We start from the raw sequence: 13,607 nt of genomic DNA on the forward strand, positions 1-13,607 counted from the left end.
ACCTGAAGCTTCCGCTTTGTAAGAGGAATTACTTTGGCAGAAGTGGATGGTAGGGCTGTGGCAATAGAGGAGATTATGATTAGGCAGACTGGAGCATTTTTTTACTCCCTTGCTAATTCTCTGTGCTTCACACTAAGGCCAGAGACTATTGTCTCTCCCTCATCTCTCTTTCCCTTTATAAACATGTGTGTTTATTTCCAATTATGTTACACGTACAAGTTCCTGGAGCTATGAGATGCTTGAACCTGAACTGAGAAAAAGAGGAGGAAAAACGACACATCTCCAAATGAGTTTCATTTATATAATGAAAATAAATTTTTACACAATCAACAGAAACACACCAAGTTTTTTTTGAGAAAAATATTTTTAAATAAATTTTTGTCTTTTTTTTTTTACATTCTGATATACATATGTAACAAGGTTTATGGCACTGTAACCAGAATCAAATCAAAAAAAAAAGTTAAACAAAGGAAAAAGGTGGGAAAGAAAAGTAATTGGTTTTGTTTAATTCCTTTCCAGCTCCAAGCTGGCAACTTTGCACTATTTGTCTATCATTCAGCTGCCAGCTCTAACTCACTTGCACACTCAAAACACCATATTATTGCACAAGAAGCCAGTGAAGGCATATGGTATAATGGTCAGTTCCTTGCTATTTCAAAAAATCTCTTAAACCCAGAGAGGGGGAAAAAGTAATCCAGAGTACGAAACACACAAAATCAACAGTATCCTTTGTCTCTTTAAAGAATGTGAAGGGTTCTTAGACCACTTAAGCTGCCCTGATCATCTCTTTGCACCAGTGAGCACAGCAGGGCTTGGTTTGGTTGGGTTTTTTGTTTTCGTAAGGACAGCCCAGGCAGATCCCAGGTCTTCATGATTCAACGTCTTTTCTACGTACTTTGGGTTCTTTTTAATTGGTTTAAAGTGTAGTATCTTCGGTCTATGAACCTGCACAGACTAGTTAATCATAAACTCTACAAATAGCTTAAAAGGAAAAGGGGAAGAAACAAATTTTGTTACATTTTTATTGTTGACTTAAAAAAATTACGTCTTTAGCCTCCCTGCTTTGTCAGTTGGCGGGAAGTAAATCTCAACGGCATCAAAAGTTAAATTCTTCTCACACTTGTTAAAAATAAAAAGTTTTAAACAAGTTTGTTTCCATTCACAAACTTTACCCCATCTAAAAAAAAAAAAAGACAGAAAAAAAGAAAAGAAAGAATCCATCCTCCTTCCTCTTCGTCTCCTAATGGAGAACAGTCATCCTTTCCAGCCAGACTATTGTCACACAACCGTCTCCACACCCATCAGCTTTGGCGTAAGGATTCGTGGTGTCACACCGTTGTTTAGGTCTTCCTCAAACTCCAGCAACTGCCCCATGAAGTTAAGGTTTGGGGAAATAATTGGTCGTTTGCCTTTGACAAATTTATAAGCATCAGTCATGGTCATCCGCGTATGCTTCATCAAGTAAGCGATGACAATGGTGGCAGAGCGGGACACCCCAGCCTGGCAGTGGATGAGCAGCCCCTTCCCACACTGGTGAGCTTCCTCTGGAACAAGGGAGAAAGGCAAGAGGTGCAGAGAAGGAGAAAGAGAGATGGAGGGAGAGAGGTTAACGTTTCTCTAGACTTGACAATGCCATATTCTGTAGAGAGAGAAGACATCAAAATGGCTTTGAACCTAAGTATAGTTTACTAGTTAATTGTGTATGTTTATGTCACAACCTCCAGAACTGACTAAAAGTAATATTAGTATGAATAAGAAGCTACATTTCTACGTTTAAAGAGAAGGCTAGGTAAAGGAGTCATTCACAATAATAGCTGACTTCACAGGTGACGGTGGCCAACTGAGGATGGAGCCACAACACAACTAGCCTAAATGTCAAACAAGCTACTGGTTAAGTAGACCCCTCTGATTCAGGATGTTAATTTCTATCGCCATGTTGTGTCACTTGTCAAAACTAGTGTTATTAACAATGTCTCTCCTACCTGTGACAGAGAAAAAGCATTTCTTGTTTTATACTATAGAAATGCTCTGTGCAGAAACTGGTACTAAATGGATAAGAGTTTCAGTCTTAGGAAACTCTGAAGAGGGTTAAAGGAACAAAACTCAACTAGAAAGTTACTACATTCAGCTTCTCACTAGCAAATCCTATTGTTGCAAAGTTAAAGACTTGCAGTTCTCAGGCATAGGGTGTCACCTACATCTGAACTGTCCAACCCCCTCTGCATCTACACATGCCTTTCCAACATGGCAATGATGCAGAAGATGAAGGAATTAACAGCAATGGCTCAGAATCCAGAGCAACTGAAAAAGGCAATACTTTAAAGGTTTTCAGGTATATTAAAAGCCCAGGAGAATAGCACTTGGGCACTGCCTGAATGGATTCTTAATGACACTTCTAAACTAAAAGGCATCCCAAAGAAAGCATCCCTGGAAAATATACCAATTAGATGAAGAGTAGGAAAGGAGATGGTAAGGAGAGTCCCGTTCTAACAAAAACTACTTCTACTGGCTACCCGCTAGTAGATTAAGCAAAGAAACATTGTGCAAATTTTCATCTTAAAAAGCCAGCAATTTAGCTTGCTTCCTATAGATAACTGTATTTTAGGAAAGTATCTCCTGTTTTCAATTTCTCCTCTTCAGCACACACTATTTAAGGACCTCCACCTCAAAATGGGGAAGCATGGGGGTAAGAAGATGAGCCACAAAGGGCTAGGTTTGACCATGATTCCACCTTGTGGTGGACCTTGTGTGAATCACATAACTCCCCAGAGCCTCAATCCTCCTATCTGAATAATGGGAATAATTGTAACTAACCAGGCTCAGGAGATATACGAATAATATCACCTGACTCAGGAATAACTAAACTGGCATAGTTAAACCCTAAACCTAGACTCTGCTTCGTTTATATTAGACTCTCTGTGAATGCTATTATGTTTCTAAAACCAGCTGTGTTTTCCTTAAAGCAAGACTATCAGATTTCAGTTTATCCAATGATATATAACAATGAGAATAAAATATTGTGCCTGTGCAGGGTGTGATGCGGAACTGTTTTCGAGGTTAAATGCTATTTATTACTTGTTTTGTTTTCTTTCTAAAACACCAGGTGAGTCTGAATAATCTATAAGGAATGTGGGTGCTTTGACTAAAAATCCTCTTAGAACCTAAGCATATCTTATGCTACCCATTAAAAGAAAAACAATTTCTTTTTTTTTTTTTTTTTGTGGTACGCAGGCCTCTCACTGTTGTGGCCTCTCCCGTTGCGGAGCACAGGCTCCGGAAGCACAGGCTCAGCGGCCATGGCTCACGGGCCCAGCCGCTCCGCAACATGTGGGATCTTCCCGGACCGGGGCACGAACCCGTGTCCCCTGCATCGGCAGGCGGACTCTCAACCACTGCACCACCAGGGAAGCCCGAAAAACAATTTCTTAACTTCCCCCAACTGGAATTAACTCAGATAAAATTGCACTCATAACATCATATATCAACCAGGAAGTTCCTCATCTACTTGGTGACAAACTTTTCTTCCTTGGGACTCAAGGTTTGATTCACATATCACTAATAAAAAATCTAAGGTATCTTTGCATCCACAATCATTGCCCATTGAGAACCAATAGAGCCTTGTAAACACTGTGTTCCCAAAAGGCTCCTGGCCTCACAGTCAAGAGCATTAGGCTCTGGTCCCTTTAGTGACCACTCAGAATTTCCTTCCAGATTGAACATTCTATGGTCCTGCAATAAATAAAGGCACACTTAGCAAGGAAATGCCTGGGTTAAGTGACCAGAGCTGCCAATTCTACAGCAAACTCACCCACCCTAATGGTTGTTAAATCCAAGGGTATTATTTTTGTTTTTCTTTTTTTTTCTGACAAAGGAGCACTGAACATGAGTGCATTCTTCTTGGGACAGAGGCCAGTAACAATCTGCTACAATATTTAGGAAAAGTACTGGGTCACCCTTTTGTGGTAAGAAAGGTTGGAATCACTTGGGAAAAAAAAAAAAGAAATTGTTGAGCACCTGCTGGGTGTCAGGTACTCCCCAAGTGATAATTTGAGCCTTGCAACAGTTTGAGGCTTAGAAGCAGCGAAAGTTAAAGTTTAAGATTAGGGTTAGGCTGGCCGTTGCTTCCTTCTAGAGATTAAAGCCTGCTGTTGCTAGAATTTTCTCTCCTTGGTAACTACATGGGCTATACAATTCGATCTTTCCTACTTCAATGAGTCTGGGGTAAACTAAGGGAATCTAGTACCATCTCATGAGCACTCAACTTCAAGCCTTTTTGCTACCCATTGTTTAAAAACTGAGGCAAAGCAAACAGAAGGGAAAAACTACTCCCCCCCACCCCCTCACCCCTCCACTCCCGTTCTTTCTCTCCTCTGTGCTGAGTAATGCGTAAAGATGTTCACTACAGCATTATGTTTCTGAAAAAGATCCTTCAGAAACAATCCTTCAGCAAACACTACCTTTGCCTCAAGCAGTGGCAAAGAAATTTAACTCAAAGTAAGGGAGATGTCATATTCACAATACAGCTGGCCTCGGGTACCCGCGGGGGTTTAGTTCCTGGATAAAATTCACAGATGTTCGAGTCCCTTATATAAAATGGCATAGGAAAGTCAGCCCTCTGTATCCGCGAGTTCGATCCGTGGTTGGTTGAATCCGCAGATGTGGAACCCGCGGATACAGAGGGCCGGCTGTTTTTTACTCCCTGCAAAGTGCCTAGGGACACCAGTAGACTACATACCCACGGTTCCTGCTCTGGCCGCCAATTTCTTACTTCCTGCCAGTTCTTTTGAGGTGGTGTTATAGAACATCTCAGTGCTAACCCCTGCCACTTTTTCATTGAGAACTTGAGGGATGTGGAGGTCTAGTTGAACGGATCCCAACCCAGTTGAATTATTGTTCTTTTATAACCATGGTTCCAATACACTTGATGGGTTACGACTTAGGAGAATACTTTGGCTGCACCAGGTGGCAGAGCCCAAAAACACCTCGGTGGAGCTTTTTTTGCAACACAGGCATAAATCTTGGACTTGATATCAAAGCCCAAGCCAGAGAGGAAAGGAAGGCGGAAGATGAGACTTCCCTGTAGGAGATAGTTACCAATGAACTCAAAAGCCTCTTCAAAGTACTGCCTCAGGTTCTGCTTGTTGCTGTCGGTCGCTGGCAGCCGCTTGTAGTTGAACAGGCCTTTCTCGTAGTGGTACAGGGGTAGGTGAGTGGTGACGTTGATGACGTAGCCAATGTTCAGCCGCTGCATCACATCCAGGTCCTGGGCATCCTGTTCGTTGCCGAGGAACAGGAAGGGCAAGATGGGCGTCAGCTCTGCATTCTCGATGTCGGGGGTGCTGGGGATGGACTGAGGTAGCATGCTCGAGGCCGCGGACGCACCGCTCCCCACTTCCCGGCACTCTTGGAGCTGGAGGGAGTTGTCACAGAGGTTTTCATGGTTCTGCTTAAAACTGCTAAGTCCACCTGGAACAAAAACACAGAAAGTGAGAATGACTACCCCTAGAACTTCAGAGCTGGCAGAAGATATCACTTTCCCCTTAGGAATGAGTGTGTTTAGTTGCTTATTACATTTTTTAAAATAAAATCAAAATACAAATGAAAGTCCATTTGGAGACGGAGGACAAACTTTGGAGGATATCACTGCATGCAGTACTTTGGAAATGTGCTTTTTATACAAACTGGGGCATGTTCCCCTGGAAAGAGCTCCACGAAGCATCAGGCAATTTCATTAGCAGCAAATTTGTTCTGCCCCAAAGAGCCATATGCTCAGTGGCCTATATAGAACCTTGCACTTTGGGAGCCCAGGAAGGCACAGATGACTTCCTTGGGTGTAGAATTTCTGCCTGTACCTGGGCAGTGTAGGTGTGTGTGCCTTGCACTCTTTGTAAGCTCACCTTACCCAGAAGGCCAAGTTTGCCCCCAATACAGCAGCGTGGTTACAAGCAGGGACACTGGAAGAACCAGGTTATCTTGGCTATAATCCCAGTTCCACCACTTCCTGCATCTGTGACCTGGATAAATTAATTTCTCTCTCTGGGCCTCAATTTCCCCGTCTGTAAAATGAGGGCAATGGCATATACCTCTTAGGTGTGATTGGGAGTCTGGAATGAATGGAAACATACATAAAGTATGCAAACCTCCCCCTCATCAAATGCAGTGTCACTTATGAGAATGTATCTTAAGGAAATCATCAGACCAAAGATAGCCAGCTAGATGCATAAAGATGTTCGCTACAGCAGTTTTCTAGAAAGGTCAAAAACATTTTTTTAAAAGGGAAAAGTTGACATGTGCACCCAATGGAATATTATGGAGCCATTAAAAGTTGTGAAAGGAATATGAAAACAGTGTTTCTGTTTAATATTAAATGAAAAAAGCCAGTTTAAAAACATTCACCTTACATGTGATCAAAAGTTGAAAAAACATGCAAAAAAGAACACTGAAGTCAGGAAATTTATAGATCATAGTTTATTGCTTAAACTTTTCCTTTAATATTTGTCAGATACGTTTGTGGATAAGCCCAAAGGATTATTACAGAGGTCAAATTATACAATATACATGTAAGGGCTATGAAATCAGAGTTGACATTATTAACTACCAAATGAGCTCTAATTCTTACCAACTAGATACACTCTGGCCTTCCCTTTGAACAGAGGGGGAAGTTGGAGATCTAGAAGCTGAAAGCCACCAGAACCCAACATTGACCCACCTCACCCTCCCCCAGATAGATGCCTTGCTTCTGTCTTGATAGTTTCAAGAGATAAAGGAGGAAACATAATGGGTGAACAGGATATGGTTGTGTTGAAATAAATACAGGAAGTCTATCTGTCTACCAGTTTCTGAACCTATGTCCTTCTTCGTTTCAAGTTTCATCTTTGGCAACCACAGCAGGAAGCTCCAGGCTGTAACCCAGACCAAGCCTCAGGGCTGTTCACAGCCCATGCACACTAGTCGTATAAACTTGGGAAGTCATATTTTCATTAAGATCCGTCATGATTCAAAGATCATTCAAAGGGGGTAATAGTATGACCACCTGTGAGTATCAAAACCTGTCTTTGCTTTTGGAAAAGAAAAACAACAGCTATAAATTCATTTTAATTGATTTCTAGAATTAACTTCTGCCCTTACATCTTATTATTCTGCTATGAAACATTGATTAAAACAAAAAGCTTGTCTGGACCCAAAGAGATCATTTTTCAAGTAGATAGAAGAAGTGGAAACCACCAGAAAAACTTCATTAGTGAATACCTAAACAAAAATTTGAAATTGCCCGCTGTCACCATCACAAGCTCCACGAAAGAGACTAAAGAGTTATTTTAAAATCTGCTCAGCTTGGCTCCATAAAATCCAAGTAAACAGTTCCACAGTGGTTCTGTAATGGGAACCTAATTCACTTTTTGTTTTTTGAATAAAAAGACAGTTGTTACACTTTTCTGTATAAGATGAGAGGACAGAACAACAAAACAGATTCAAAAGAAGTCTTTAACGTGGTGGATTGGAGGGGGGGAACTTCTCTCTGTTCTTATTTAGTGTACTCAAGCTGTAATTTGTCTTAAAAGCAGCTAGTTTTTAAAAAATGCATGCCAGAAAACCACACACACAGAAAAAAGCAGCATACAGCTTTTTAAAATTCTGTCTCTACACCTCCTTTCCCAATGACATCAGCTGGAGGCTCCCCACCTGCCCAGTTGCCATAGCAGTTACACAAAGACATACAATGACATCAGTTGGCATGATATCAGCTCTTTGAGTGCAAACAATACAAGAAGAACTACTTTGTTTAAGGCCTTTGGTGCAACTGTGTTCTGGGGAGCCAATGATGTAATGCTAACAGGTGGCATGGGCCTTCCATTTGCCTAATGGGGGGAAAAAACCCATGGGGGAGGGGAGGGGAGGGGAAGGCATTGGAGACAGACAGACACAAAATACTCCGAATCCCAGGGGGTGCCCACGTGCAAAATTATGTGTATATTGTATGTTTAAGCCACGTGGGAACTCTGTTCATCGAATCTTTGGAGGCAGAGTGGATAGAAAAGGAAATATTCTAATTCACACATATTAACTAGACGAGGAAACCCTCATTGAGGGATATGAACAAACAGTCTGTTCAGTTGCCAGTCTGCTGACCAGTGTCGGCATCAGTTCTCATTAAGGGTTGTGCACAGCTAGATACTGCAGTTAAAGAACTCTCTCTGGGGATGGCGCTTACAGCAAAATGAACCAGTAGAATCTCACAGTGGTGGTTTTGAGAGAGATGTCTGTAGGGAGGATTGTTTTCTTCCCTTAGAGGTTTGGAATTGGAAGCCAGGGAGGGATGAAGGGAAGATGATGGCTAATGTGGTTCTCCCTTCCAACTACTTTCCCTCCACCCTACCCCATCACGTATCATAGAAGCCGAACGGACTGATCACTTAATGAGGAGTTTTGATTATTTCATATTTGTTATTACTACATAGGAACATTACAAGATGATAACTAACAATTGAAGTGGAAGCAGTGTAGCATGGTGGTTAAGAGAGGGGTTAGAAGCAGGCAGACCCGGGTTGCAACTGTGATTCTGTCTCATGAGAGTTTGTAAGACCTGGTATAAATCCCTTTTCCTCATTAAGCCTCTGTTTACTGATCTGTAAAGTGGACTTAATATCACCTACCCATAGAATTGTGGTACAGGAAGCCTATGTAAACATATAATCAGGCATTTGATAAATAACATCTTATTACCCCAATGTCATCACTGTTATTGTCCTCACCTCCAGCTGATCCGCTGACTCTGAAGTTCGTGAGAACCCTAAGCGCAGTGCAAGTGATTCTGAGGCCAGGCTGCTCAGGCCTGAATCCCGACACTGCCAAATACTGGCTCTGAGACCCTGCACAAGGTCCTTACCTCTTGGCTTCTCCGTTTCCCCACATATAAAACAGGAACACCTACCTCACACTACAGTCTTGAGGATTAAACTGATTCATAAAAATAAAGTACTTTGAAATGATATCTAGCACATATGAAGCACTTATTTTCACTACTGTGGAAAACTGCCATTTTAAAGACCTAAAAAGAATTCTAAGGCAAATACCATATGATATCACCTATGTGTGGAATCTAAAATATGACACAAATGAACCTATCTATGAAACAGAAACGGACATAGAGAACAGACTTGTGGTTGCCAAGGGGGAGGGGGTTGAGGGAGGGATGGAGTGGGAGGTTGGGATTAGCAGATGTAAGCGATTATATACAGAATGGATAAACAACAAGGTCCTACTGTATCACACTGGGAACTATATTCAGTATCCTGTGATAAACCATAATGGAAAAGAATATAAAAAAGAATGTATGTATATATATGTATAACTGAATCACTTTGCTATACATCAGTAATTAACACAACATATCTCAAAAATAAAAATTCAAAAGAAGGCAGAAAAGGAGGGAAAAATAAGGTACAAATTGAATGAATAAAAGAGCTTCGAGATGTGAGGTTATCATCCAGAAAAAATAAATTCTGCTTAATATAAAGACTCTCAATGATAATAGGCTGATGTTTCTAGAGTTTTTATTTGTAAAAGCTTATTGAAAAAGAACTAGGTACCAAGGTATCTGAGCAGTTTTAAAGTTTAAATAATATACTTTTATCATAAAGAAAGCAACAGCTCCCTATCCTTCTTAAACAAACCCATCTGATTTCATTTTTTCTTTGTCCTAGCTTTCCCAAGAAAGCCTGTACGTCTTTGGATTCCTGGGTTTGCCAGAGGAGAATTGAGTGTTTTCAATAAAATCACTCTTCTCTCCTCCCTCCTCTCCTCTCCCCTGTGTCCCCAAGTCCCCACCAGGCTGAGTGATCTCTGTAGACACACAACTGCTCCCAGATATCAGTGCAAATATTTCCCAGGCATGAGCAACAGTGCTGGGGGCAAACATTTCAGACCTTATCTCAAAACCAGGTTCTCTGCCAAAATAAGTATGATCAGCATGTGGATTCTGAATGGCAACAACAAAGAATACCCAGCACCCCTGCAAAACACGTAGAAATGCAACCGGTGAGTTTCCTCCAACGGGAGGTCAGTGAGGTGACAGTCCCACTGAAGCAACGGATTCTAGTTGTAGTGGGAAATCTCTCTTTGTAGATGTATTTCACCTCCTGTAGCTGTGTTGGCTATTGCAGCCCTAGAAACACAAGAGCCCTCTGTAATGTGATTCAGAAGCAGTGCTCTGGATGGCAAATTAAAGGAACGACATCCAAATGCAGAATCTATAAGCAAGAGATTTCCATCGTCCAAAGATGGCCAGCACTTTGGCACACCAGCTTTTTGGCTTCATGCTAAGTTGAAAAGTGAGCATTTTTCAGAAATCTAAGGAAAACTCTCACTGAAGGTCAGCAAATGACATTAACACCCAAAGAAAAGTGGAAGGGAACTCAAGTTGAACTTTTCTACAAGCTTGCTGCGAGCATATTCACTGCCCCTTTTTGTTGTTTAGAGTTTCTTATTGGGTGATTAGCTTTTTAAAGTAAAATGGTACTTGATGATAGTGGTTAAGAATGTAGAATCTGGAGCCAGACTGCTTGAGTTGAGAATCTTGGCTTCCGTCACTAACTAGCTGTGTTACCTTGGTAAGTTAGTTAACATCTCTGCACCTCAAATCTCCACACCTATAACGTGGAGTTAACAGTAGTATTTATCTCACAGGGCCCTTAATATGGATAAAATGCTGCATGAGTTAGATATTATCACTATAAATGGGAAAGATATTGGTATAAAAGGGGTCCTGATGGATACTATTTCGTGGGCCCTCCATGGAAACTGGAGTCCATCTAAGCAGACTCCCAAGATTCTATTCTCACAAGGATCCTTGTGGAAGAAACAAAGCCTGAGTAAACCGGAGCTGACGTCAGGCTTCCAGAGTCGAAACTCCCAAAGATGGGGCCGGTCAGAGTTGTTTCATAATTTTCAGGGAAGAAAATCATCCACCTTAACAGGAGAAATATTAGAGATACAAACTAGAACCACGAAGATTACTTCTAACTCTTGTTTTCTATGAAATTGTCTTCATAGGTCACTGACATGACTAGGGATTTCATAGTAGGAATGATTTCAAGTTTAATACCAGATGGTATCACCTAAACTCTCCTATGATCGTGTCCCCAGGGAACATGTATTCTTTCCTAAGGGGAATGAAGGGAGGCTGTATCAAAGAGGGAGCATGAGTCAAAAGTGCTGTGTCACCAGGTGTTAAGGTAAGAAAAAAAGGGATAAAGAAACAACTTTGTTACCGGGGAAGAGAGAGACTTAGGAGGCTGAGTCCAACAGTGTTGCTGGTGGGGACCGTGAGTCAGAGAGGAGTACCCCTGTGATCCCTAAAATCACATCATTTCATTGCTTACATGTGAAAAGTCCAATGTGTGAAAAAACATAGACGAGTCACCATAGAGCTTAAAACTCTTTAAAAATAAATTAGGATATTGAATTCAATTGAGCACATTTTGATTATCTGTGCAAATATTGTTAAGTGTTCCAGGAAGATATATCTGCTCATATGTTAGTCCCTTACTTCATGGATTTTTTTTTTTTTTACTGTCTGTTCTCTCTTAGGAGATACAAATTCTCTACAGATATACTTTAAAAGCCAACTACAGAAGACAGTTTATTATATAGAAGGCAGCGGGGAAAGAGTGCAGAAATAACCTTATTTAAATCCCTTTGTACACAGGACTTCGCTATATGTTACAGGAAGATAGGTGATTTGTTAATATGTTTGATACCAATAGCTGTAGGGAAGATATCAATCGCTTGGTCATGAATGGGTGATCAATCTACTTTTGGAAATAATTTATAAAAATTAAAAGATAAGTTAAAGGACCTCTCTGGTATCTGTTTGACCTAGTGACAAACCATAGGTAGAAATTACTTCAAGAATGCCCCTCCCAAAACTGTCCTTCCAAAATAGACTAAAGATTACTCCTGTCCTTACACTTAATAGTAATCTAACAAAGTTGTCTTTAGTGATGTTTTGAGAGAGAAAAAAAGAAAATTCCTCAAAAGTTTATACCAGAATATCCTCAAATTTTGAGTTAATAATACAGCCCTTTCACTGGATTTTCGGCTGGACAAAAAATCATAATTTAGACTATTGATGCTTACCTGAAATAGACATCGTTTGTATCATCATTGTAACTCAGGTATCTTATTTTTGTTTCCCTCAGATTACGTGCCATCCCTTCTACCCCAACAGTTCGGTAGACTGTAAAATCTGCCATTCTGGAAATAAGCTAATACTTGACTATCATATGTACCAAGAATTAAAAACAATAATTTTTGCTCCTCGCTAATCTTTGTATAATTTACAATATGCTTTCAGCTAAATTTTTGGTTCTGCATACTTCTACAACCATTTTCAATTATTAACTTGTTTGGGGGCTCTGATTTCTTCTGTCTTAAAATATATTGCTTCCTTCTTTGACTGTTAGAATCTTTGTAATACCCTCAGTGGAAACAATTTTTTTTTTTAACTCCTGCCTAAATATTCACCTCAAGAAAGCAAACCGAATCAGAAAGATCCAATGACTTAGGAACTGTGATTTACAAAAATTGAAAATGAAGCTTTAATTGTATGCCTTCCAAGAAACGCTGACCCTGGCACGTTTTTGTCAAAGTTTAAAAGATTCTGCTTGTGTCCCTGCCACCCCACCCTCTGCTCGGAAGTTGCCTCTGCTCCCTCCACTCGGGCAACCCCCACCTTGTTCTCTGTATCTAATGAGTCTGTTTCAGTTTTGTTTTGTTCGTTCATTTGTTCTGTTGGGGGACAGGCAAAAGAGGTGAAGGGGATGAAGAGGTACAAACTTCCAACTCTTAAATATATAAGTCATGGGGATGAAATGCACAGCATAGGGAATATAGTCAATATTATTGAAATAACTCTGTATGATGATAGATGGTAACTAGACTTAGCACAGTGATCATTTTGTAGTGTACAAAAATATTGAATCACTATGTTGTACACCTGAAACTAATGTAATACTGTATGTCAATTATAATTCAATAAAACGAGCTAATTTTATGGTATGTAAATGATAGCTCAATAAAGCTACTTTAAAAGCAAAACAAAAGCAAAGAAACAAACAAACAGGAAAAGAAGTTGAGGAAGGAATGAATTGGGAGTTTGGGATTAGCTTATGCAAACTATTAAACAAAGAATAAATAAACAACAAGGTCCTACTGTATAGCACAGGGAACTAAATTCAATATCCTGTGATAAACTATAATGGAAAAGAATATGAAAAAGAATGTATATATATGTATAACTGAATCACTTTGCTGTACAGCAGAAATTAACAAAACATTGTAAATCAAGTACACTTCAATAAAATCAATTTAAAAAAACAAAGTTGCTTGCGGTACACATAAGTCCCCTCACTACCGAATTGGTGGAGAAAAGGGCTGGGGATTAAATTTCAGCCTGCTGAAGTAGCTCTCAATTGCACACAAAAAAGGCAAATTCTTGTTACTACCCTTGAAGGGGGGTGCACTTGTGTTGCCCCCTTCTTACCATTCCTACTTTAAGGCTTTAAAGGGTAACCAGTGTTTAGGATACCACCAGTTTAATTTGTGTGTAT

General features: G+C 40.3%; 1 protein-coding gene across 2 annotated transcripts in view; it reads right to left on the reverse strand.

Moving 5' to 3' along the window:
• Nucleotides 1-287: 287 nt before the first annotated feature.
• The window catches only part of DUSP10 (dual specificity phosphatase 10), a 39,256-nt gene continuing 25,936 nt past the window's right edge, over nucleotides 288-13,607 (reverse strand). For both annotated transcript variants that reach the window (XM_082647408.1, XM_082647409.1), the window contains exons 3-4: nucleotides 5,095-5,466; nucleotides 288-1,544 (exon numbers count right to left, since the gene is read on the reverse strand). In XM_082647408.1, coding sequence (XP_082503534.1) covers nucleotides 1,279-1,544; nucleotides 5,095-5,466 — 638 coding nt within the window. In that variant the 3' untranslated portion in view covers nucleotides 288-1,278. The remainder of the gene's footprint in view (nucleotides 1,545-5,094; nucleotides 5,467-13,607) is intronic.

Source organism: Grampus griseus, assembly GCF_964374135.1.
Source record: "Grampus griseus genome assembly, chromosome: 1".
NCBI lineage: Eukaryota > Metazoa > Chordata > Mammalia > Artiodactyla > Delphinidae > Grampus > Grampus griseus.